The 25,338-nt window shown below is 32.9% G+C and overlaps 1 protein-coding gene across 6 annotated transcripts in view; it reads left to right on the top strand.

Annotated features, from left to right (window-relative positions):
• Positions 1-25,338, top strand: part of SENP7 (SUMO specific peptidase 7) — a 139,666-nt gene that overhangs the window by 94,024 nt on the left and 20,304 nt on the right. For all 6 annotated transcript variants that reach the window (XM_006729569.3, XM_031024045.2, XM_031024046.2 and 3 more), the window contains 9 exons: positions 603-721; positions 4,475-4,659; positions 5,730-6,069; positions 7,156-7,313; positions 10,284-10,430; positions 14,890-14,923; positions 21,074-21,253; positions 22,854-23,116; positions 24,696-24,829. In XM_006729569.3, the coding sequence (XP_006729632.1) occupies positions 603-721; positions 4,475-4,659; positions 5,730-6,069; positions 7,156-7,313; positions 10,284-10,430; positions 14,890-14,923; positions 21,074-21,253; positions 22,854-23,116; positions 24,696-24,829 (1,560 nt within the window). The remainder of the gene's footprint in view (positions 1-602; positions 722-4,474; positions 4,660-5,729; positions 6,070-7,155; positions 7,314-10,283; positions 10,431-14,889; positions 14,924-21,073; positions 21,254-22,853; positions 23,117-24,695; positions 24,830-25,338) is intronic.

The following is a 25,338-nucleotide window of genomic DNA, read 5'->3' on the forward strand; positions in this document are numbered from 1 at the left end:
GTGCTGAAGTCCCCTACTAATATTGTATTAAGTTTTCATTTATAGTAATATTGTGCTTATCATGTCAAAACTTGTTTTTCATACAACCTTATATTTTATAAATTTAACGAGTACCTTATAATATAAATTATTCCTTCTGGAGGTAAAATTTGTTACCACACTCCAAACTTTATTTTGTACTTAATTTTTAATATGTGAACCATGACTGAAACATATTAACAATTACCTTTGGGTTATTATTTTTTGATTACATATAGATGTGCTTATCATGTACTTTTGTTCATGGAATTTTTACTTTTTAAACCTATTTGATGTATTTAATACCTGTATCATTCTTTTGCTCATTTGCCTGTACCCAATCCTGTGGTGTCCATATCTTTTTTCCCTCCAAAGAAATAGGGAGAATTTAATTAGAATAGGGATGAGAACTTATTTCTCAAATGTTAGTTCAATATTCTTTCTTCTGTTCAGATCATATACATTGCTATATGGGACTGTATTTGTAACCTGTAAAACTGGGTTTTATCTTGAATATAAATCAACTGGCTTCTTAATTCATTTGGATATAGGAGAGTTGAATATAATATTATTTTCTTTTGCAGGGTTTCCCAACCAAGTAAGACAGTAGATAATAATTATGCAAAGCAGGCTTCACACACTAAAGAAAAGCAAAGAGATGATGATGGCATTTCTCTTGTAGTATCTGATGCTCAACCTAAAGGTTTGTGAACCTTAGAAATTTGTTGTCATTTGAATTTTTATCTTTTGCATTTCTAATAATTTTTAAGTTATGGTTAACTTTATTTAAACTTTCATTTAAAGGATTTGTGAAAGTAAAGGGAGGTTATTTAGCAACACAAAGAAAATTGCTAAATTTGTTATTTGTACACTACGGTATACATTTCTTGATTTATTTACTAAGTCTATAATTTAAATTTGAATATTATTTCTTTTGTTGTTGTTGGGGCTGGGTATACAGTTATACAGTTAGAATGTTAGTTTAGCTATTTATAAGTGTTGTTTCCATGGATATTTCTGGTAATTGATATTGCTGCTAACTCAGTTATTATTCTTAGCTTCCCACTGTCTATCCTCCTATGACATACATTCTTTATTCATTAGAATTTCTCTCAACTCTAGGAGGATGCCAGTACAAGCCACTATTAGCAAATTTAAAGGTAAATACATCCCAGACTTCTGAAAATTCTTTTTAGGCCTCCTTGCATGTAGGGTTAATGAATTGACTTTTCTCCTTTTTGTCTTTCTTTTAAGATTTTAAAATAATTTACAAAAATTTGCACCAAAACAATTTACTACATTAGTCAGATATGGAACTAACATCTTCAGGGGTCTCTTGGATTACTGATTGCTTGAAACTAGTTGAGATACTTTGTTTTCTGAATGATTTTATAAATTATTCACTGGAAAAGATGGTTCTTTTTTTTTTTTTTTAAAGATTTTATTTATTTATTTGAGAGAGAGAATGAGAGAGAGAGAGAGAGCATGAGAGGGGGAGGGTCAGAGGGAGAAGCAGACTCCCTGCCGAGCAGGGAGCCCGATGCGGGACTCGATCCCGGGACTCCAGGATCATGACCTGAGCCGAAGGCAGTCGCTTGACCAACTGAGCCACCCAGGCGCCCCGGAAAAGATGGTTCTTTAATGATACTATGCAAAAATTCTTTGTACTTCATTTGAAGCACAGCTATTTACAATTTTTAGTAGCGTTTTTTCAGAAGAGGAAAACTTAAAAAGAAACTAGACTAATAACCAGCTTCAACTCTTACTAGACCAATCTAGAGAGAGCAGTGTAATTGTATACATAATCTTTCAATTGGTCACTAAGCACTAGCTACACATAATAAAAGACATTTATTTTCTTATGAATGGTACTTTTTCCACAAATAATTCTCATTAATTACCAAATAAAAAGTATTTTTACAAGTGGTCTCCATTCACATACTATCTAGACACCACTGTTAAACCCTCACATTCTACTGATTTCCTGGATAGAGTAGGAATAGTTGAATAAAAAGTTCTGATTTGTACCCTTCAGTATTACTTCAAAGTCACAGTGGAATTTTAGACTTAGCAGGGAAAAAAATGCTTGATAAAAGAAACACTTTGTAGTTCCTTAGTACCGTTGAAGGTTCTCTTCAGAGATAAAATGTTTTTAAGAAAAGTAGCTATTGAAACTTGATTGAAACTCACTATGTTTCCATCTTATGGATAATTGTGTCCAATACCAGTTTTTGTTTTGTTTTGTTTTTTAGAGAGGCAAAGAGGGAGAGGGAGAGTCTTTTTTTACTAAATTTTTTTTTTTTTTTTTGAGAGAGCAAGTAGGGGGAGAGGAAGAGAGAGAACCTTAAGCAGGCTGCATGCCCAGTGTGGAGCCTGATGTGGGACTCAGTCTTATGACCCTGAGCCAAAATCAAGAGTTGGACACTTAACTGACTGAGCCACCCAGGCATCCCCCAATACTAGTTTTTTAACATAAGCCCATAAATTAATAGGAATTCTGAATTCAACTCCCAAGTGTACCATTCTTTTGTAGTACATTAAGTTTGTGTTGTGGAATTTACTTTTATGAAAATGATATATTGGAAATATATATATACATTTTAAAGATTTTTTTTTTAAGTAATTTCTGTACCCAACGTGGGGCTCAAATTCACAACCCCGAGATCAAGAGTCGTATGCTATACTGTGTGAGCCACCCAGGCACCCCTGTATTGGAAATATTTAATACTCTTTTGTTTATAAGAATTTGTCACTTCTTTAATTTTATATACTAGTAAAATTTGTGCATTAAATTGTATATATTATGTAGGTAGAATCCTGTTTTTATAACAGCAAGCTCTATCTAATAAATTTATTCTAGTTTTCCATGAGATAGTCTTGGCTGATGTGTGAATAGTAAATAAACTGTTTGAGGGAAAACGCCTGTATAATAGGGTTTTTCTCAAGCCCTTTTCCTTTCCTCAGTCTTTTTGCTATAGTATTTATGTTTAGAAATTGTAATTTGACATAGCACATATATGTAGAAATTGTATTTGACTACCTTTCCGGTTTACAAAGTTACCAAAAAAAAAAAAAAAGCTATTGTGCTGTTCAAAATACTATGTTGATGATTTAGGGGAGATTTTATTTTTCTGGGGGATAGAGTAAAGAGTATTTTCTTTGGAAATTGGAAGACCGTTGACCATCTTGGAATTTTGCCCTCAGTCCTGTCCCAATGCCTGCCTTTTAAGGAATGACAAAGAGATATTATGAATGTTAGTTATTAGGTGCCTATGAAGCAACAGTAAGGGCAAGAATAGTTTGAAGAGAAGGTGGGTAGTATTGAAGAACTTTGAATGAATGAAGAGGTCAGGCCAGTAAGTGTTACATGAATTGTCAGTTATGAATTCAAGGAAGCTGCTTTGGGATTTTGTTTACATAAACTTTGAGTTGGTACTTACGTAGATTCAGAAAGCAATATAATTCAGGATAACCTTCAGTTAGGTAGAACCTTTTGGAAGGTATTTTTGTATAGTACATATATTTGATAACTGAAATACTAAGCATTTTTAGTAATTGACATGGGTTTCAGATAATGCTTTGTTGATTTAAAAAAGGGAACATTTCTTTATCTGTAGGGGAGTAGATTTATTGGATACTTAAAATGAGATCTTGATTTTTAAAAAGAAGAAACAAACTGAACCAAATTGATAGCTTTGTGAATGATCACATATGATAGTCTGCTGCTGAGGTAAAATATTTTGGCTCGCTTTATTTATTTATTTATTTATTTATTTATTTATTTATTTATTTAAAGCTTTTATTTATTTATTTGTCAGAGAAAGAGAGAACAAGCAGGGGGAGTGGCAGGCAGAGGGAGAAGCAGGCTCCCTGATGAGCAAGGAGCCAGATGCGGGACTCAATCCCAGGACATGACCTGAGCCGAAGGCAGACTCTTAACCAGTTGAGCCACTCAGGCGTCCTTTGGCTCCTTTTAAAAGAGCAGTGATTAATACTCATAATTATTGTCTCTTTTCACTTAAAAAAATACATACATGTATATAACACTTAAATTTTAAAAAGACGACTAATTTCTAGAATCACAATGAATTATCAAGACATTTTAAAATGTGAATTTTCCAAATTTTATTAACACTCCCCGTTCTTTTTGTATTACAATCAAATGTAATTATAGGAAAAGGAAAAACAGTTTGATTGCATTGCTTTGGTTACTAAAGAATACTCTTTTTATATATTTTCTCATTTATTGTACAATGAACATTTACTTTGTGTATGCAACTTAAAATAGGGTATTTCTTTATATTCATCCATGTCAGTATGAGAATGTAACAGTGAACTTCTTTTTAGATTAGCTTTGGAAGTTGTATAGCAATTTTGATGATGTTTATTTGAGGTCTTCTAAAAGGGATTCTTTCTGTACTTTTTGGCCATATTTATGTTTCTCTTGTTTTTTAAGACCTCAGTAGTGGAAGTAGAGGTTGTGATCATCTTGAAGAAGGGAGCAGAAATAAGGATGATATATTTTCTGATTCAAAAATGGAACCTGCTCTGACTCCCAGGAAGAGAAAGAAAAGGCTTAGAAGTAATTTACCTGATTCTCATAATTCTTCTTCTGTGTTGTATGAATCAGCAGGACAGATAGTAAGTAGAGGTATTTAGATATCATATGAAATAATTTATTCTATCATAAAAATGAATTTACTGTGGCCAAATGATGTTCTTATAACTGTCTGCTTTTATCATTAGATTTCTTTCTTTTGTTTGCCTATTTTTTTGATTCTCTGTTTGATTTTTAAAAAATAACTTAAATGTTTTTTAGTAATATAGCTTTTGGAACAAATTTCAAAATTTATGAACAAGTAAAAAAGTTAAAAATGCTCCTTCTCTGATAGCACTCCTTACTTTGGTATATATCCATTGGACTTGTTCTCTTTTATTTGCCCTTATTTTAACCAGATATTATTAATACTCTATTCATATTGTCCAGTCAGTTGCTTTTTCATATGCTGTGTAAAATTATTACCAGATTTCTTTTATCAGTAGTAATTTACTTACCAACTTCTTTAAGACTCTCTACCTTGGGTTTAGGGAATCTGTTGAAAGTGAAGAATTACCATACTTCATGCACATACTACCTATTTTCAAAACTTAGTGTACAGTTAATAAAAGTAAAGAGAATTTTTTACTCCTTTAATTCACAGGCCTTTTAGGACTTTTCAGTAGCTTTGAGTTATAAATATGGTTAAGATTTAAACGGTAATAGAGATGTGAAGTCAGTGATTGATTTGATAGTTTTTCAAATTGTTATCCTTTTAAGTTTTTAATTTTTTGTCTTTGTTAATAAAGTCACATGACGTCATTTGGCCTCATTACTTTTACAAAATAAAACTGTAAAAAAAAGACTTCTTCTTACTCTAAAGTTGACTTAGGTTGTGGGAAACCACCTGAACCACTTGTAAATATGGGAGTTTCCATATTGCAGCCTTTTAAAAAAATATTTGGGTATCTGATTGGACAGATCAAATTCTGTCTTTTTACTTGGGAGACCCTAGCAAGAGTAATACAGTATAATTGTGTAGTTTTCTATCCCTGTATTTATAGAAATGATACAATATTTTTACTTCTATATTCTTCTTTAGGAATTTAAACTTAAAAAAAATTCTTTAGCCAAATTTAACTAATGCTAATTTTCTGTATGCATTTATGTTCAGAAAAGACAAGAAAATGACTCAACAGCATCTGCTGAATTTAAAAAGTCGAGTGAAAACTATCATCAAGACTCAAAAGTGCTTGAGGAAATTACACCTGAACCTATAGAAAGTGATATTGCTAAACTATCCTCACTTAATAGTCAGGAGTTGGCTTTGAGTGCTGCTCCCAAAAGTACCTCTGACTGTTCAACCGCTGAAACTTTTGAGAGCTCTATTTCCACTGATACTGTGGGGAATTCTACCCTGCTAGAAAAGGATGAGAATGAATTGAATGTAATAGAAAAGCCTGCTTTAAGTGAACACAGTGAGGGGAACCAATCTTTGATATCAGTTGAACCAAGTAAGTAACAGTAGGATAATGATGTTTTTTAATTTTCTCTGCTTTACTTAGTTGTTCTATTTCTCCTCTCAAATTTTGCTGAGGCAATAGCTGTTTATGACATCACTGTGGAATATATTAATTTTAGAAAAAGAAAACTTGGGGTTTTGGGACTTTGTTCATAAATTTTGTAATAATGATTTAGGTAAACAATAGATTACTTGAAAGCAGGGTTTTTTGGGTTTTTTTTTAGAATTGTGAGCTGTAATTCATCCCAGTAGTTTTTTTTTTTTTAAAGATTTATTTATTTTAGAGAGAGAGAGAGAGAGCATGCTTGTATGCGTGTGTGCCCACACGTTGGGGGAGGGGCAGAGGGAGAGAATCTTAAAGCAGACTCCCCAGTGAGCATGGAGGCCACTGAGGGTCTCGATACCATGACCCAAAAGATCATGACCTGAGCCAAAACCAGTAGTCGGGCACTGAACCAACTGAGCCACCCAGGAGTCCCTCATCTCAGTAGTTTTTAAAAGGATTCTGGAAGGACCATTATTATTGACATTTTGGTTGATGATGCTGAAGTGTGGATTTTAAGTGCTATATATTGTCATTAATTTTGACTTAATTAATGTTCAAGTATTTGATACACTCATATGGTACAAAAAAGGTTTTAAAGGATACACAGGGAATAGTCTCCCACATCTTCTCAGGCATCCACTGCTTCCTCCTGGAGGCAACTACAATTTATTTTTTTAAATTTTAATCTTAAACTTAATTTTTTTAAAGTACAATTTAGAGTGATGGCACAATACATTTTTATTATTCTAGCTAGAACTTGTTCCTAAGTTCTCATGACTTTATCCATTTTTAAATGTCTTCATCCTCCAGAAGGTAAGGTTGCAGGTAACTGATAAATAATAGCACTGATAGGGAAATATTGTATATAACTAGTATAAATCAGATAATGATAGTCCAGTTTCTAAGTTGGACAAAGTTAGATTAAATTTTCATGGGATTATTAAAAGCATATTGCATGAATTAGAAAGTTTTCTTTTTCTTTTCAATGTGTGATTATCGTGACACATTTAAAAAATAATTTTTCCTTTTTAGTTGTTGTTTCCAGTGATGAAGAAGGACCTGTTGAACATAAAAGTTCAGAAATTCTTAAATTACAACCTAAGCAAGACCATGTGATCACTAATGAAAATGAGAGTACTTCTGAATCAGCATTGTCAGAACTACCATTGATTACATGTGAATCTGTACAGGTAATTATTTCTGCTTTCTCATAATTAACAGTGAAATATACGCTATTGATTAATGACTGTTTCTTTCATCAAGCAGAATATTATTATAAAAATTACAAATGTTCCTAGTTTGAATTTTGAGATAATTTTCATATTAGTTTGAAGGAAATAATGTAATTGTCTTTATTGAAGTGAAAGAATTATTTTTATTTTTGGTCATTTATATTTTTTTCAGTCTAAATATTCTTTGACTTGAATACTTTTTTCTTTTTTTAAAAAATGATTCTCATTGGACATTTAACTACTTTATCAAAACATTTCCTAGAATTAAAAAGTTTCCGGTATTTATATGTCTGGTCTTCTAGTAGTGTAGCTACTTGGAATTATTCCTTTTCCTCACATGCAATTAAGGCAGCATGATGTAGGGAAAAGAACATGGTTTCTGGAGATTACAGACCTCTGTCATTTGGGCAAGTCACTTCTTTAAGCCTGAGTTAACTCATATGTTAAATGAGGATGATAATACCTACCTCACAAGATTATTTTGAGTATTAAATGAAGTAACATATGAAAGCATTTAAAATAGTGTCATAAACTTAGCAGTTTGGTAAGTCCTTTGTCTTTTCCTTCTTACAGAAAATAATAAATGGAAGTGTCTCAGTTTAATGTCAGCCGGTTGTGTTTTGACATAGTACTTTAAAAAGTATAGTTCTAGGGGTGCCTGGGTGGCTCAGTCGTTAAGCGTCTGCCTTCGGCTCAGGTCATGATCCCAGGTTCCTGGGATCGAGGCCCGCATCGGGCTCCCTGCTCTGCGGGAAGCCTGCTTCTCCCTCTCCCACTCCCCCTGCTTGTGTTCCCTCTCTCGCTGTTTCTCTCTCTGTCAAATAAATAAATAAAATCTTTAAAAAAAAAAAAAAAAGTATAGTTCTAAAGTGAGGTTCAAATCATTTATTGTCAGTATTCTTATTATCAGCCTCTTATTATCCTATTATAAAGAAATGATTATTAGTAACCACCAGTGTAGAATTATGGTAAAACTATTGTTGGTTTATTTTTTAATAATGTCAGAGGCTGTTATTCTCTAAGGTGTGATGAAGAATTGGGTCAGTTCTATAAAAATGTCTGGTGGTCTGATTATTGTTTTGCTGGTGTTTTTATTGCATTGGTGCTCTATATAGAGATCACCTTAGCACCTTAGTAACCATTTTTGCTTGATTGGGCCAGTAGCCTACTTGATGGCTTAGTTGTATTTGTAATGAAAACCATGTCATTATTGATAATGAATTCAAACTTCTCAATGAATTATAGTTTCCTTGGTAGCATATAAGTTGTTAATGCAGTATGAAATGATCATATTATAAGAAAATAACATTTTTTGTAGAACTGATGGAATATGATTACAACCTAAGCAGAAAATAATGTGAAGACCTACTAAGATCTATAGGGCAGCATACCTTAACATCTCCACACCTTTCCTTGTTTCCAGTTTTATTTTTTTTTTTTATTTTTTTTTTAAAAGATTTTATTTATTTGTTTGACAGAGACAGAGACAGCAAGAGCAGGAACACAACCAGGGGGAGTGGGAGAGGGAGAAGCAGGCTTCCCGCTGAGCTGGGAGCCTGATGTGGGACTTGATCCCAGGACCCTGGGATCATGACCTGAGCCGAAGGCAGTCGCTTAACCAACTGAGCCACCCAGGCGCCCCTTGTTTCCAGTTTTAAATGAAGTTATGAGAAACAAGGGTTGGCCATTTTTAGGAGGCACTTAGTTTAGTCTTTGCAAAATATGAGGCCCCAATAAGAAATTCTTTTTATCCCATCTTCTGATTTTATCACTTAAAACACACACAGTTATTTGACTGATTAGAATCCCTGTAGTTGATTTGTTACTTATTCTTTAAGGGATAAGAAGAATATTAGAGTGAGCAATAAAAGATGAGAATGATAAAGATTTTTTATAAAGTAGATAAATGGCATTGTGAACTGGGTTAAGAATAATGAGTACTACATATGTTTCAGATGAGGATTAATCACGTTTTCTAGAGGTAGAAGGAGAGTGAGTACACATGCATAGTTGCTCTAGTGGGAATTTATTTGGTTGTTAGTGATGTTAGGGTTAAAGAGGAATAATGTACAAAGGCTAGGCAAATGTATAGTTGAAAAAGTCATTTGAAAGCAGTTTAAAATTCAGAAGAGATGTAGGAAACAGCTGCTGCTAATACTTCTTGGTAGTGTATTTTAATTTAAAAGCATGAGTTCAGTAGTGTTTGAGTGGAAGTGGTATGATTTTTGAGGTTTTAGGTAACGAGTTGGCTATTTTCAGACATAGGACATAGAGTAAAACAGATTTGATAGAGGAGATGGTTCTTAGGCACTTATATGCCTTCAAGCGCATTACCTAAGAGCATCATCTTGGTTTATGAAGCAATTTTATGTGGTTGAAATAACCCTTGACCTGGGGATAGAAACCTGGATTTGACTTAACTTTGCTTCAACTAACTTCATGACCTTCGGCAAGTCACTTAGCCAATCCAAATATCTATCGGTTTTACTTATGAAATGGAAAAAAAAAACCCAAACTACCTCACAGGGTGGTTGTGGTGATTAAAAGAGATAATGTATTTAGAAACTCATTTTAAACTAAGGTACTGTATAAATTTTAATTTATTTCTGTTGAGCTAAAAATGAATAAAACCTATTAGGGAATATTAAATTTGAAATCATGGCTTTGATGCAGAGGAAGATATATTTCTAGAGCTTAGGCCTATGTAATTAATTTAAGATTCAACTATTAAGAGTAATTTTCTCAAGGTAAATCATACGCTTTTTAAGAAAAACAAATCTAGTAACTATTTCTTCACAATAAGAACAGTATAAAATCCTTCACAAATTCATTAATAGCAATTTAAAGAAATATTTGACTTTGAAAATCATTGTCAGCATTTGTGTAATACTCAGGGTTATATGCATTTTATAATTTATTCCTTGTTAGGCTTCATCTGAATTATGTCCATATAATCCTGTCATGGAAAACATTTCCTGTATTATACCTAGTAATGAGATGGATCTACAACTGGATTTTATATTTACTTCTGTTTATATTGGTAAAATAAAAGGAGCTTCTAAAGGTTGTGTTACAGTAAGTATATTTAATTTGTTTGTGTTTTTGTTTTTTCAGTTTTGGATTAAGGACAAGGCATTTACAGATTCTTTTTTTTAAATACAAATGACAGTAGAATTGAGATTAATTTTATATGGGACACTTTGAATATGTCATTATACCTACTTTGAGACATGTCTTTAATTGGGGGGGAATCCTAAAATCACAGGGGATATCCTAAAATTATATCTTTGATCTGACTATTCTAATGAAGATCATGTATGAAAAAAGATCACATGTAGTACTGATATTCTTTGGGCTCTTAAACTTACTTGGTGGTAAAGTCCATTTTTATTCAGGGAATAGTTGAGAGCAAAAAGAGATCTTATTTTGCTGGTTTAGATTGTAAACTGAATTCTTCAAATACCTAAATTTCTTTAAAGATCTCCAGGAGTAGTTCCTAGACTGGATTTTACTCAGTTCTCTATATTTTCTTACTATTTCTGCCTGTTAAAATTCTAACCATCTTTTAAGGCTTATCTGAAATATATCCTCTTCTAGGAAACCTTTCCTGATCTCTCCTTTCTAGCCAGAAGTAACTTCTCCCTTTACTGTGTACTTATAGCACTTTGTACATCTGTTGTAAGATTTATTCTGTGGGTTTATAATTGTTTATATTTTTGCCTAAACCTCTCCATTAGCCTTTAAGCATCTTGTGGTGAAGAGCCCTGCTTTTATTTGCTTTCACACCTTCCATAAATGGTTCAGTCTTAAATAGGCACTTCAAATGTTAGTTGAATTGCATTGGCCATGTCAGATTATAACTCACATATTCTCCCGGAAGTTTTATTAATAACTGTGTTAGGGGTAGGGTAGGGAAAAATAAAATCGTAAGACACACTCTCTCCTTTCATGGAACTTGTAGTCTAATGGAAAAGACAGACACATAATTTACATTATGATAAAATGCAAAATGGAAATATGTACAAGAAGGGTGCATATGGGAATATATGTCTGGAGGAATCCAGGAAGACTTCACAGAGAAGACAGCATATGATTTAAGACATAAAGTAGATGTTTACTTGGTGACTCTGCAGGAGTATGGCCTAATTTCATGTATAAATCCAGCAAAACCTGGGATCTACAAATAGCGGTAGCTTGTGATATAGTTAAAATTGCTTTGATTGAAAACACAAGAACAATTTTGTTTAATATTCTCTGATCAGTAGTTTTTAGATATTAATGATTTTGGCATGCCTGGGATGATTTTACAATTTTTTTCTTTAAGGAATTTCATTCATTTTTTATAATCTTTCCCCCCTGGCCCTCCCATTTTACTTTTTTATTTTAAATTGAGTTTAATCATTTTTTTTCTGTTGAGTTGTTTGTAATGGTAAAAAATTGGATAATATAAATATATGATAATAATTTAGTAGGGGAGGAAAATCCAACATAAACATTCAGCAGTGGGTTTTCATTAGTTAATATATTAATTGTGTATTATAGTTAGGTGGACTTGTTATGGGCAAAAAAATAAGACCAAACAAAAAAGTATAATGAGTAAAGAAACTATTTTATTTTAAGAAACAATTTAAAGAATATCTGTAATCTTACTTATCCAGAAACATTTGACATTAATTCTACAGTGTATATCATTCCATATTTTTCATATTAGATGCACATATATGTTTAAATCAAAAGTATATGACATAGGCGCGCCTGGGTGGCTCAGTCGTTAAGCGTCTGCCTTCAGCTCAGGTCATGATCCCAGGGTCCTAGGATCGAGCCCCGTGTCGGGCTCCCTGCTCCGCAGGAAGCCTGCTTCTCCCTCTCCCACTCCCCCTGCTTGTGTTCCCTCTCTCACTGCCTCTCTGTCAAAAAAAAAAAAAAAAAGTATATGACATATATGCTCTTTTATAACTTAACCATTATTATGCTAAGTTCATGTATCTATTTTGGGGTATTTGGGTCGTCCTTAATTCCTGACTGTTGGAACATTTTGGTTGTCCCAGTATTTGCCATTACAAGTAGTAGGGGAGTGCAAATATTCAATAAATATCATAAAGTAGGTTTTTAAAATTTGTTTCACCTTTGTTGGAACACTTCTAATTGAAATAAAAACTTAATTGTCTAATTAAAGGGAAGTGACTTAGTAAATCAAAGCAAATATATACAGGTAAAATATATGTATATGAAGAAAGGCTGAGAGGAATTCTGTAAATATTAAAACAGTATGTTAGTAAGGAGAGAGCATAAGCAGTTTTAAAATTTAAAAATAATGAATAACATGAAATGGGGAAAGAAAAAGGTAAAAGTCTTAAAACTTTCAAGGATTCAAAAGACTTTTTATATATTCTTTTTTCAGACACAGTTCATAATGCTTTGTAACTTAGAAATTAAAGAACTTTTTTGTGGGGGAGTAAATAAGAGAATTAAACTCAGTCATTTTCCAGATGTTTAATGAGTCTCTATTAATGTGTTGTAGATTAACTGGAGATACTGTTCTCACTCTCATGATAGTTACATTTTGGCTAAACTAGAAAAATATCTATATTGGGAAACTACATAAATTAGAGCTCATTTTCTTATAGTTGGACCTTTACTACTATTATTTTTTTAATGTAGAGAATGTTGCAATAGATGTGAACACTTCATTTTTTGTTTCTCAGCTTTGTTGATAGTAGGACAAATGTTTATTAAATACACATTGTGTTAGAGAACTGTACTGGCTATTGTAAGAAGTTATAAAATAGGTATGGTATGATTTCAGAGAACTGGGTTTATCTTAACTCTCACAAAAATATCTGTCTTATTTTCCCAACTGGGGATTAAATTTTTGCTGGGAATAGGGCTTTGCTTTTGGGAGAGGTTACGTGTTGGCTTAGTCATCATACAAAGGTATAAATGATTATCAGATCCTTGCCATGCTGAAAGATTCGATGAAGGACAAGAGTGCTTATTGTGGAAGAATGAGAGAATAATGACAAAGTAGAGGCCAAGATACATAGATTCACTACTTCTAGTTCATAATTTTGTAGTAATGTCTATAAAATCTCAAAAGCAAAATCCTTATATTCATTTTCTGTAACTAATTATTTACATTTGCTCAGATATATTTTATGAGATTAAAGACCTGGTGAAATATGTCAGAATTTGGCAAGGGAAAATATACACCAAATATATAAAGCAGTTGTGTGAAAGTGACAGAATGATAAGGTGTATTTGACTAAATTAAATTAGATAATATACTTAATCAGATGGTAGTGCCTAATGATAATAGTTCCTTTTGATTAAGGCTCTTATCTAAAGCTGACAGAGGTTCAGTAAGTAACCTAAATTTACCTACTTACTGTTTGTATAAGTAGTAGAGACAGGATTTGAACCCCAAGCTCAGCTTTTAATTCATATGGCCTTTTGCCTGAATTTTGCTTTAGTGGCTGATTTAGATTCTGAAATACCAATTTTATATTTGTGAAACTACAATATGAAATAATTTTTAAATTAGAAAAATGAGTCACAATAAACCTGTGACTTCAGTGGACATTGTTTTCTACTTATTTGGAATTCTCTTGGTAGTTAATTTAGGTACCCATGTACCAACATCGTTTTTAATTTTGTTTTGTGCTCACAGACTATACCTCTGATTTGGTAAACAATTTCATAAATGTATTGATCAAAAGAGAAACCTAACTGAAGAATAAATAAATAGCCATGAATTCATTTGATATTAATGGAAAAATGAATTTAAGAGCCTATTTTAGATGGAACATTTAAGATTTTAGGTGCTCCATGACCTTGAGAGTTTGTTATAAAAGCAACACTTAAGGTCAGATGTATACAGAACATTCCTAGAGAAAATAAGTGTCCTGGCACAGAAGGAACAGAAAGAACAAACACTTTGCTGCATCTTCAGTCAGAAGGGAATTTGTAACATGGAAAGATGAATGGTGGGAATGTCAACAAAGCCAAGAATCAAACCCTATTTTGTGGTTTATTTACCAAAGTCACTGACACCTTGGGGTTCGCTTGGCATTTTCTTGGAACTTTGTCTTATTTCTTCCATAAATATTCAGGAAACATTTTTGAAAAACAATATAAAGTCTTACTGGTTTTTATAAATGAGTATATTGAGAGTTAAATTATATGCACAGGGTTCTTCTGTAAAATTAGGTCTTTACCAAAAAAACTCCAACTAAGTCTTTACAGTGAGACATTTTCTTGGTTTATTGATAAAAAGGCTTGAGCACTTTTTTTTGAAGATTTTATTTTAAAATAAAATTTAAATTTATTTCTACACCTAACATGGGGCTCGAACTCACAACCCCAAGATCAAGAGTTGTATGCTCTATGGACTGAGCAAGCCAGGCGCCCCTTGAGAACTTTTAGTATAGACTTTGAATACATGCTTGTGGTTTGAGAAAGAAAAAGAACTGAAAATTTTGAATAGTAACTTATATTGAGTGGTAACTCATTTTTTGCTTTTTTATATTTCCTTTAGTTCACGACAAAGTATGTTAAGATCCCATTTCAAGGTAAGCTGTCATTGTCTTATGATTTCTTTTCACTGTAATTTTGAACATAAAATAGCAAAAACTCTGAAATCTTTCTGCAGCCAACTTTCCACAGTTTTTTCCAGTATAGAAATTAAGTAAAACTAAGATTAATAATGTATTTCAAGTTAACACTTTTTTTAGCAGCTTTAAAAGGAGTTAAAATATTTTATAAGACTATTTTAATATATTTTATAACTATTGTTTTAATAAGCAGTAATATTAAGGGACTCAAAGTAGCAGAAATAAAGTTTTGATAGCAAGATTTTGGTATGATGAAATGTATGAAAATAGGAACTGTAAGGAAAATTTATAATGTTGCCCACAAACTTGTAAAATGGTTTCGTATAGAGGTTAGGAGAAGTTTTTTATACCATTTCTTATCTGAGTAAAGCAAAGCAGATTGGAAACTGTACCTGCAATATACAGAGCCTCAGACCATTTTCTTATTTTCTGCCCAACTAAAATCCTTTCAGAATAATAATGACACTAAGAAGACAAATAAGAAGCAATAGAGAATAGTCTCTGTAGAGAATGAATTATGAAAAGAATGAGGAAGAAAAATAGACACAGATAACACTTCACAATTGACTAGGGAAGAGAGGAAGCTTCTGTTCTAAGACTGAAGATGTGATCAAAGTAACTTTAATTGGACTCCCCGCATAACCATGTGCAGAATCCACAACTATATATTGTGATAATCTAGTAATTGGGAAGCTACTATAAGTAGTAAGAGTGTATAAGGCAAGGCATAGAATAAATATATTGATATTCCTAATTAGGATATTTTAATAAGTTATTATGGAATAATGTAACATGAACCATTTAGAAGAAACAAAGACCTGTGATTTAAAAGAAAATAATAATTTCCTAAAGAAAGTACAGTAATCTATAGTTAAATACCTATGTAACAACACTCCTCCCATATCCTTTTTTTTTAATTGAGGTATAATTGACATGTAACATGATATTGGTTTTAGGTATACAACATAATGATTTGTTATTTGTATATATTGCATGATGATCCCTAAAGTATGTCTAGTTAACATCTTTCCCCATACATAGTTGCAAAAGTTTTTTTTTTCCCCTATTGTGGTGATTGATGACTTTTAAGATCTCACTTAGTGACTTTCACATGTGTAATACAGTATTAGTAGCTATAGTCACCATGTTGTAGATTATATCCCCATGACTTATTTGTAACTGTAAGTTTGTACCTTTTGTCCCCTTTACCCATTTTGCCCACCCATCCCCTGCTTTTGGCAACCAGTAATCTGATCTCTCTATCCATGAGCTTGTGGTTTGTTTGTTTGTTTTTTAATTTTACACGTAAGTGATCATGCGGTATTTGTCTTTCTCTGTCTGACTTATTTCAGAGCATGAATGGGGGGAGGAGGCAGAGGGAGAGGGAGAGGGACAAGCAGATTCCTTGCTGAGTGCAGAGCCCAACACGGGGCTCCATCTCAGGACCCCTGAGATCATGACCCTGAGCCAAAGTCAGACACTTAACAGACTGAGCACCTAGGCACCCCATAAAAATCTTTTAAAAACAAGGCATGCATATGAAAGGTTTTAATAGATGAGGAACGTAGAAGTCTAAATGCTTATTCTTTTTCTATAGTAGTTGAGGGAAATATTAGTTTTCATATTTATATTAACTGTTAATTATGTTTGGCTGTGACTTAAAGAAAATAATTTATTTTTCCTTCACAAAGAAGAAATCCAGAGGTAGGGTAAACAGGGCTGATACGGTTTTCTTTGGTCTTCAGAGGCCCAGTCTCTTTTGTTTTTTTACTGTGTCATTCCTGACCTATGTCTTTCATCCTTAAGTTTGTCTCATGGACAACTGGCTGCTTATATTTCAGTCATCACGTTTGTGTTCTAGGTAGAAAGCAGGAGGAAGGGGAAAAATGGTAAAAAGCATACATACCACCTATCTCTTGCCTTTTTAAGGAGCCTTCTTGGATGTGCATGCCACCTAACCTCTTCTACTTACATTTTCTTAGGTAGAATATAGTCATATGATCACACATCTACTTGCAAAGGAAGCTAGGAAAATAGAGTTTCTAAAAGCTAAGTATCTTGCCTCCTAAATAAAATTAGGGTTCTATTACTAAGATCCCTAACAGTGGTTAGAAAAAATGATAGACAACTTCCACTTTCAGTTTCTTCCATAGCCCTGTAATAAAATAAGCCAAATATTGGGGAAAATTTGGTAGTGAGGTATATTTTCCTTGATGATGGTGTTAAATCTCCTTTTTTTTAAAGGGAAACTTTTTGAAGCAGTCTTTCTAAAGAAAATTATTGTTGGTACATTTGGATTAGTAGTAATTGTCTAGATTTCACAGAAATAGTATCAATTATTTGGGACTGTGAGCTGCGTGAGGAAGAAATGCTGAGGAGTTTTCTGAAGGTTCTTACTCTTGTAATTTAGTCTGTTTGTCTTTGCTGCTAGTTTCACTGACAGTTTTCGGAATGAGGGAGTTACAGTGCCCATGGATTAGAAGAATTAATGTTATTAAAATGTCCATACTACCCAAAGTGATCTGCAGATTCATTGTAATACCTATCAAAATTTCAATTACATTTTTTATAGAAATAGAAACAGTTCTAAAATCTGTCTGGAACAACAAAAGACCCTGAATAGCCATAACAGTCCTGACAACATGGCTGGAGTCATCACACTTCCTGGTTTCAGACTATATTACAAAGCTATAGTAATCAAAACAATTTTGTACTGGCATAAAAACAGACACATAGAACAGTGGAACAGAATTGAGAGCCCCAGAAGTAAACCCATGCATATGTGGTCAGTTACTTTTCAACAAAGGAGCCAAGTATATACAGTGGAGAAAGAATAGTCTCCTCAATAAATGGTGTTGGGAAGGCTGGACAGCCACAAGCAAAAGAATGAAACTGGACTCCCATTTTACTATATACAAAAGTCAACTTAAAATGGATTAAAGCCTTAAATGTAAGATCTGAAACCATAAAACTCTTAGAAAAAAAAAACCAAACATTAGGGGGTAAGCTTTTTCCCATCAGTCTTGGCAATGATTTTTTTGGATTTGACTCTAAAAGCAGAGGCAGCAGAAGCTAAAATAAACAAGTGGAGTGCCATCAAACTGAAAAACTTCTGCATAGCAAAGGAAAGCATCAGCAAAATGAACAAGCATCCTGTGGAATAGGAGAAAATATTTGCAAACCACATATCTAGTAAAGGGTCAGTATCCAAAATATATAAAGAACTCAGAGAACTCAATAGCAAAAGTCTGATTAAAAATTGGGCAGAGGAAGTGAATACACATTTTGTCCAAAGAAGACATACAAATGGCGAATAAGCACATAAAAAGATGCTCACCATCACTAATCATCACAAAAATGCAAATGAAAACCACAATGAGATATCCCCTCATACCTGTTAGAATGGCTATCATCAGGATGACAAGAAATCAGCAAGTGTTGGTAAGGATTTGTCAGTGATACTGTAAACTGCTTTAGTTCCTGTGGAAAACGCTCCGTAGGTTCCTCAGTAAATTAAAATTAGAACTGCTATATGATCCAGCAATCTCACTTCTGGGTATATATCCAAAAGAAATGAAAACAGGGTATTGAAGAGATATATGCATCCTGCATTATCCACAGCAGCCAAAATAAGGAAACCACCTAAGTGTCTGTTGATGGATGGATAAAAGTGTGATTTATATATACAATGGAATATTAGTCTTGAGAAAGAATGTAATCTTGCCATTTGTGAGAACATAGATGGACATTGAGGGCATTATACTATTTGAGAAAAGTCAGAGAAAGACAAATATTGCATGGTATGCTTATATGTGGAATCTAAAAAAGTTGACTCTCAGAAACAGAGACTAGCATGGTGTGGTTACCAGGGGCTGGGACATGGGGGAAATGGGAAGATGTTGGTCAGAGAGTGTAGACTTCCAGGTATAAGATGAATAATGTACAGAATGGTGATTACAGTTAATAATACTGTATTATATACTTGAAAATTGCTAAGAGAGTCGATCTTACATGTTCTCAACCTGACAATGAAATGGTAGTTGAGATGTTAGCTAATGCTTCGATGGTAATTGTTTTGCAGTAAGTAACTATCAAATTAACGTTAGCTTAAACTTACACAGTGTTATATGATAATTGTATCTCAATAAAGCTGGAAAAAAATGAAAAGTCATAGTCCGTGTAAAAAAAAAGACAGTAAAATAAAGTAGGATAGCTAGGTAGAGAGAGAGATGGAGATAGGGAGAGACAGAACAGACTTTAGAAGGCAAGCCAGTAGGAAAGACTGGATGAAATAGATGCAAAGAGAAAGAAAACAAGAGTGATGAAAAGAAAAATGTTTAAAAACACAAGTAAGGAAAGAATGGAAGGACTAATGAGAGAGAAGGAGGAATGAAAAAGGAAAGAGGAAGGGAGAGATAAAGAGATGAAGGACAGAAGGATGGAAAAAAAGGAAGTAAGAAAGATAGGAAGACAGGCAGGATACAGGCAAGGTAAGAATAGGGAAAGAAAAGGACAGTGAATGAATTGGACTGAAAAAAGAGAAAAAAAGCTATCAAAGAGAAAAGAAAAAGGAAGGGACCAAGATAGGAAGTAGAAGGAAAGAAAGAGAAGTTTAAAGTGATGAGTCTGTAGGAAAGAGTAAATACAAAAGAAATAAAGAATGTGGGAGTAAGAAATAGAAAGAAGGATTTGAAAAGAGGAGGTAGTAAGAAAATTAAGTACAATTGTGGAATAGTGGGGAAAGAAATCTAAAAAGAACTCAGTTAAAATACTACAGTAAAATAGGATTGATGAATGGTGACAGCTAGATAGAAGGTAGGTACGTATGTGAGGAGTAGATATAAAACATAAATAGATCCATAGATAGGTGATAGATGGATAGATACAGATTGATCGCTAGATAGAAGTGATTTTAAAAAGGATTATCCAGGAAATGCCAATAAATAAAAGGTAGAAACAGAGTTAGAAAGAGAAGGAAGTTATGTAAAATGTTTTTAAAAGGAGCAGTGAAATAGTGTAAGTAGGCAGGCAAGCATGCAAACAGGCACAGAGGAGGAATAGGAATACAGAAAAGGAGCAAGAAAGACATGAAGAAATGGAATAAGGAAGGAGAGAATGAATGAAAGAAGGAGATATGAAAGAAATAAAGACAAGATGTTTAAAATGGATCAATTGATTATAAGAAAAAGTTAAAAAAATAGAATGTGTAGCGTGGGAACATTAAGGTGACTAAGTATTTGAATGCTTATTGTAAAATGCTTGAGTGATATGAATCACCTGGGTTTTTTGTGTTTTGGGTTTTTTTGGTAAGCCCAAAATTCTGATTCAGTACATCTAGAGTACAGTTCTGCATTTCTAACAGGCTCTGATGTGATCCCAGGCTGAGAACTAGATTTTGAGTAGCAAGGTGCCGGGAGATAATGGGGGGACGGAGTACTAAGAGATTTGTTTCAAATAGGTATTCTTCTTGAGTTTGTACTTAACTGATACTTGTATTCCTAGTTCAGATGCTTATTTTCTTAAAGTTGGACTGGATGACCTTCAGGACTTCTTTACACTAGTTTTCTATGTTTATATGAATTAAAAAAAAATCCTCAAAGAAGGTTCTTTTAGCTTACTAGGAGAAAGACCCATAATTTTGAGTGATTACCTAGAGGCTTTGAGAAGTAAAACCTGGAAGAATTTTATTTATTCATTTTTTTTAAACCTGGAAGAATTTTATAAGAAATACTATCTTAGACCATTCAAAAGCTCATAATATCTTTGAGAGTCTTTTGATAGTGGCTAGTCTGTATAGTGGAATACACATATTTTGGGAGAAGAAACATAGGAATAGATTGGCTTATGGTAACATTTGGGTCTTGGTTGATAGTATTGACAAAATAGAAATATATAATTTTCTAAGTTATACTATGCTTAGTTTTCTGCATAGATCAGATAGTTGTCATCGTCATCATCTTCTTTCTTCTCTGCTTTTTTTTTGCACTGGAAATAATACTTTTGTAAAATTTTGCCAATCATTCTTTTTGAAAAACATCGTGTATTAAAGAAGAGTCATATAGTGTGTAAGTGTTGTATTCTTAATGTTATCTTTTTATTTGGTTTTAGTGTCCTTGAATGAGGTTTCATTGCTAGTGGATACCACACATTTAAAGAGGTTTGGGTTATGGAAAAATAAGGATGATGAGCACAGTAAAAGGAGTCATGCTATCCTTTTCCTCTGGGTCTCTGCAAATTATCTTCAAGAGATTCAGACCCAACTAGAAAACTCCATATTAAGCCAGCAATGTGAGTATGAAATGACTTCTAAATTTTGGAATAACCTGAGAAGTCATGTAAATAGTTTTCTTCTAAAGTAATTTAATAGAATGTAATCATTTCATTGAATTGAAATGAAGTTCATTGGATTAAAAATAATTTTAACCCTTAATGTTAAGCAAGATAAATTATTTTTTCTACATAATTTCTTCTGATAATTTTACTCAACCAAGAGAAATTATCTTCTAAAAAAAAAAGGAATACTTTATCCTTAAATCAGTTGCCATCCTTGGCTATCTTTCTTACGAGTTTCTTGCCTTTGTTTCATAATGAATAGTGACAGCTAATCCGTGGCAGTGTTAAATAAAATACAGAAGTCTTTACCTTCAACATTATTCTTGAATTTTTAAAAAAACTCAGTTTACTTAAATATATCATTTTTCTAAGACTGGATTGAATACTTTTGGGAGAATGCTCCCCAAACTGGTCTATTTATCTTAAATATCTCCCAATTTTGCTTAGTTTTCAACTCCTAAAGAATCTAGTTTAGAATTGCATAAATCAGATTAGTAAGGTTCTTTCTTACCTCTTTGATCTCTCTACCTTGCCCTCTGTACTCCTTTGCATTTAAACGTGGTAAGTTGTAAACTAAATTTTATACCTTTAATATTACAGTAGTCCCTCCCTTTATCCATAGAGGATATGTTCCAAGACCCCCCCCCCCCACAGATGCCTGAAACCACAAATAGTACTGAACTCTATATATACTATGTTTTTTCCCTATATATACATACCTATGATGAAATTTAATATATGTTAGGTACAGTAAGAGATTAACAATAATAACTAAGAATAAAATAGAATAATTATAACAATACACTGTAATAAAAAGTTACGTGAATGTGGTCTTTCTCAAAATATCTTATTATACTGTACTTACCTTTCTTATGATGATGATGTGAGAAGATGAAATGAGGTGAATGACGTAGGCATTTTGATGTAGTGATAGCCTACTATTGACCTGATGGCAATAGGCCAGAAGGAAGATCATCTGCTCCTGGACTGCGGTGGTTGACCATGGGTGACTGTAACTGTGGATAATGAAACCATGGATAAGGGAGGACTACTATGGTTATTTTGCTGTCCTACTCCAAATTAATTGGGAAAATTCATGATTAAATAGGGAAATTGGGGAGTGAATGTCATCTGAGACCATTATTGAAATGATTGATGAAACACAATGATTTTGAAGGAAGTGTTTGATCAGAATACTTTTTTAATTGGTAGATTTGATAAATGGAGGAGGCAAGAGAAAAATAATTAAATGCTTAGTTATCATTCATTCATTTACTCATAAATTCATTAATAAATGTTTACTAATACCTACTAAATGCCAGATAGTAGAGATACAGCAACTAGTACTATTGTAGAGTTTCTCTTTTAATGCAGGAAGAGTTAAAATTTGTGAGTTTTGAATTGCTGTTACTAATGGCCTATTTTGGGATTTAATTTGCCTGGGTTATTAACTAACATACAAAATACTGTTATTAATAATTAAATTATTTTAATTATAATCCCCTTGAAATATTTTTCACTATTAATAAATATTGGTTTCTTTTTTCTTTTATAGCAAAATCCAGTGAATTCATTTTCCTTGAGCTACACAGTCCTATTTCACAAAGAGAAGAATTGAAATTGAAAGATATTATGACAGAAATAAGTACAACCAATGGAGAATTAGAGCTTTCTTATCCATTATCTTGGGTTCAGGCACTTCCTTTATTTCAGAACCTCTCTTCAAAAGAAAGTTCTTTTATTCATTATTATTGTGCTTCAACTTGTTCTTTTCCTGCTGTTGCTGCTGAAGAAATGAAGATGAAATCAGTATCTCAGGTTAGTGTATGATTAATATAATTGGCGAGGTTTCGTAAAAATTTGTTCACTGAAAATAGAGTGATGTGAAAAATGCTATGTTTTGTCAGAACGGTACAGGAGCCAACCTGAAAGGACTCCCAATACCAAAACTAGAACAGTTTTATTTTTATTTTATTTTATTTTAAAGTAAACTTGACACCCAGTATGGGGTTCGCTCTCAACGCTGAGATCAAGCGTTGCATGCTCCACCAACTGAGCCAGCCAAGCGCCCCAAAACTAGAACAGTTGGATCAATAAAATCAGTAATGATAACATGTGATTATTACCAAAGAATAAAATAAATACCCATAAATCTATATTAATACAAATAAATACCTGAATTAATGAATGAAAAAGAAATACTGATGGTGGATAATTGACAGTTCTTTCTTAGAAAAGTATTTCAATTAATAAATGTAAAAGGAATAAGAAATACAAAGCCACCATAGTTAATGGTTGTTGCAGGCAAGGTCCATCAATAGGTGCGAACTTGGAGAAGCAGGAAATGTGCATAATCTCAAAGTCTCTCAGCCAAAATATTTATTAATTATAAAAAGAAAAGTAATAACTTTACAGTGGAGAAATGTGGCAGACATCACCAGGAATAAGAGACAGTCACATCATGCACTGAGAAGGGTACATGACTTCTCTGGTATTCTTCCCAATATTGTGTAACCTCAATCTAATTATGAGAAGAATTAGACAAACCCAGTTACAAAATAACTGACCAATACTCTTGAAAATATCAAGGTCATGAAAGACAAGGAAAGACAGGAATTGTAGGATCCTCATACAGAAAAAAGTTATTGGTGGAAACACTAGTGATATCAGAATAAAGTCTATAGTTTATAATATACCAATGTTAATTTCTTAGTTTTGATAGTTGTAACTGTGGTTATACAAGATGTTAATATTGGGGGAATCTGGGAGAGGCTTGTATATCTCTGTCAAATACATCTAGAAAGAAAAGATTTTCAGTTTGTCTATGGCAAATAAAAACTTTTGGTCTTTTAAATTTTATTTTGTCCTAGCTGTTATATCTTTTGTTCATTTTGAACTGACAAGTTTTCACGTTTTTCTTTAATTACAAAGCCCATATCTGTAAGTATCAAGTTAAGCTTTGACCACTGTATGTACAATCTTTTTTTTTTTAAGATTTATTTATTTATTTGAGAGAGAGAGTGCATGTAAGTATGGGGAGGGGCAGAGGGAGAGAAAGAATCTCAAACAGACTCCCTGCTGAGCGTGGAGCTCATTGACAAGGGGCTCGCTCTCATGACCCTGAGATCATGACCTGAGTTGAAATCAAGAGTCGGACGCTTAACCGACTGAGCCGCCCAGGTGTCCCCCGTATGTATAGTATCTTTTGATCAAAAGTATTATTTTGATTTCACAATATCTTTGGAGAAATTCTAAATGTATAGATAAAACTCACTGATACTGATTTCTTTTAGTCACATTTTCTCTTGAAAGTCTAGGTTTTGACTTTATCCTTTTGAGAGTTAATGTGTATTTATGTATCTATAAGGAAACTTTTTTCTTTGCCATTTTCTGTCAGCCTTCAAATATAGATACAGCCAAGCCTACTTACACCTTCCTGCAGAAGCAAAGTAGTGGTTGCTACTCACTTTCTATTACATCTAATCCAGATGAAGAATGGCGAGAAGTCAGGCACACTGGACCTGTTCAGAAGTATGTACTGTGTCATATCCTGTTTGTAATAGGTGGACATATTAGTAGTTTTCATTCATGTTGCTGATTTTAAGTAGTTTACCTTTTTCTTTTTAACTGAGGTGTAATTGACACACAATAAATATTACATTAGTTGCAGGTATACAACATAGTGATTTGACAATAGTTTACCTTTTTAAATGTTTTGAGTTTTGCTCTTATACTGATGGTTAGTAATAGAAATAATAATTTTTTTATTTTTTAGAAAGTTAAAAAAATTTATTAAGAAAACAGTTGGTACCATTTTACTTAGTTTTATGTCAGTAAGACATAAATGGTAACCAAAATGTCAAACTGAGTAAGATTGAAGTATTTGTTGAAAATACCCGAGTAGCAATGTATGGTTTTTATGATTATATAATTCCATATCTGGATATATGGTAGGAAAAGTGGGGTTACTTAACTGAAGTGTGCCTCAATTTAAGGTACTTTGGAGTTTATTAGAACTTCTTTTTCAGAAGTTGCTACTT

This window comes from Leptonychotes weddellii, chromosome 1, assembly GCF_054177405.1.
Source record: "Leptonychotes weddellii isolate Sample4059 chromosome 1, ASM5417740v2, whole genome shotgun sequence".
Classification (NCBI taxonomy): Eukaryota; Metazoa; Chordata; class Mammalia; order Carnivora; family Phocidae; genus Leptonychotes; species Leptonychotes weddellii.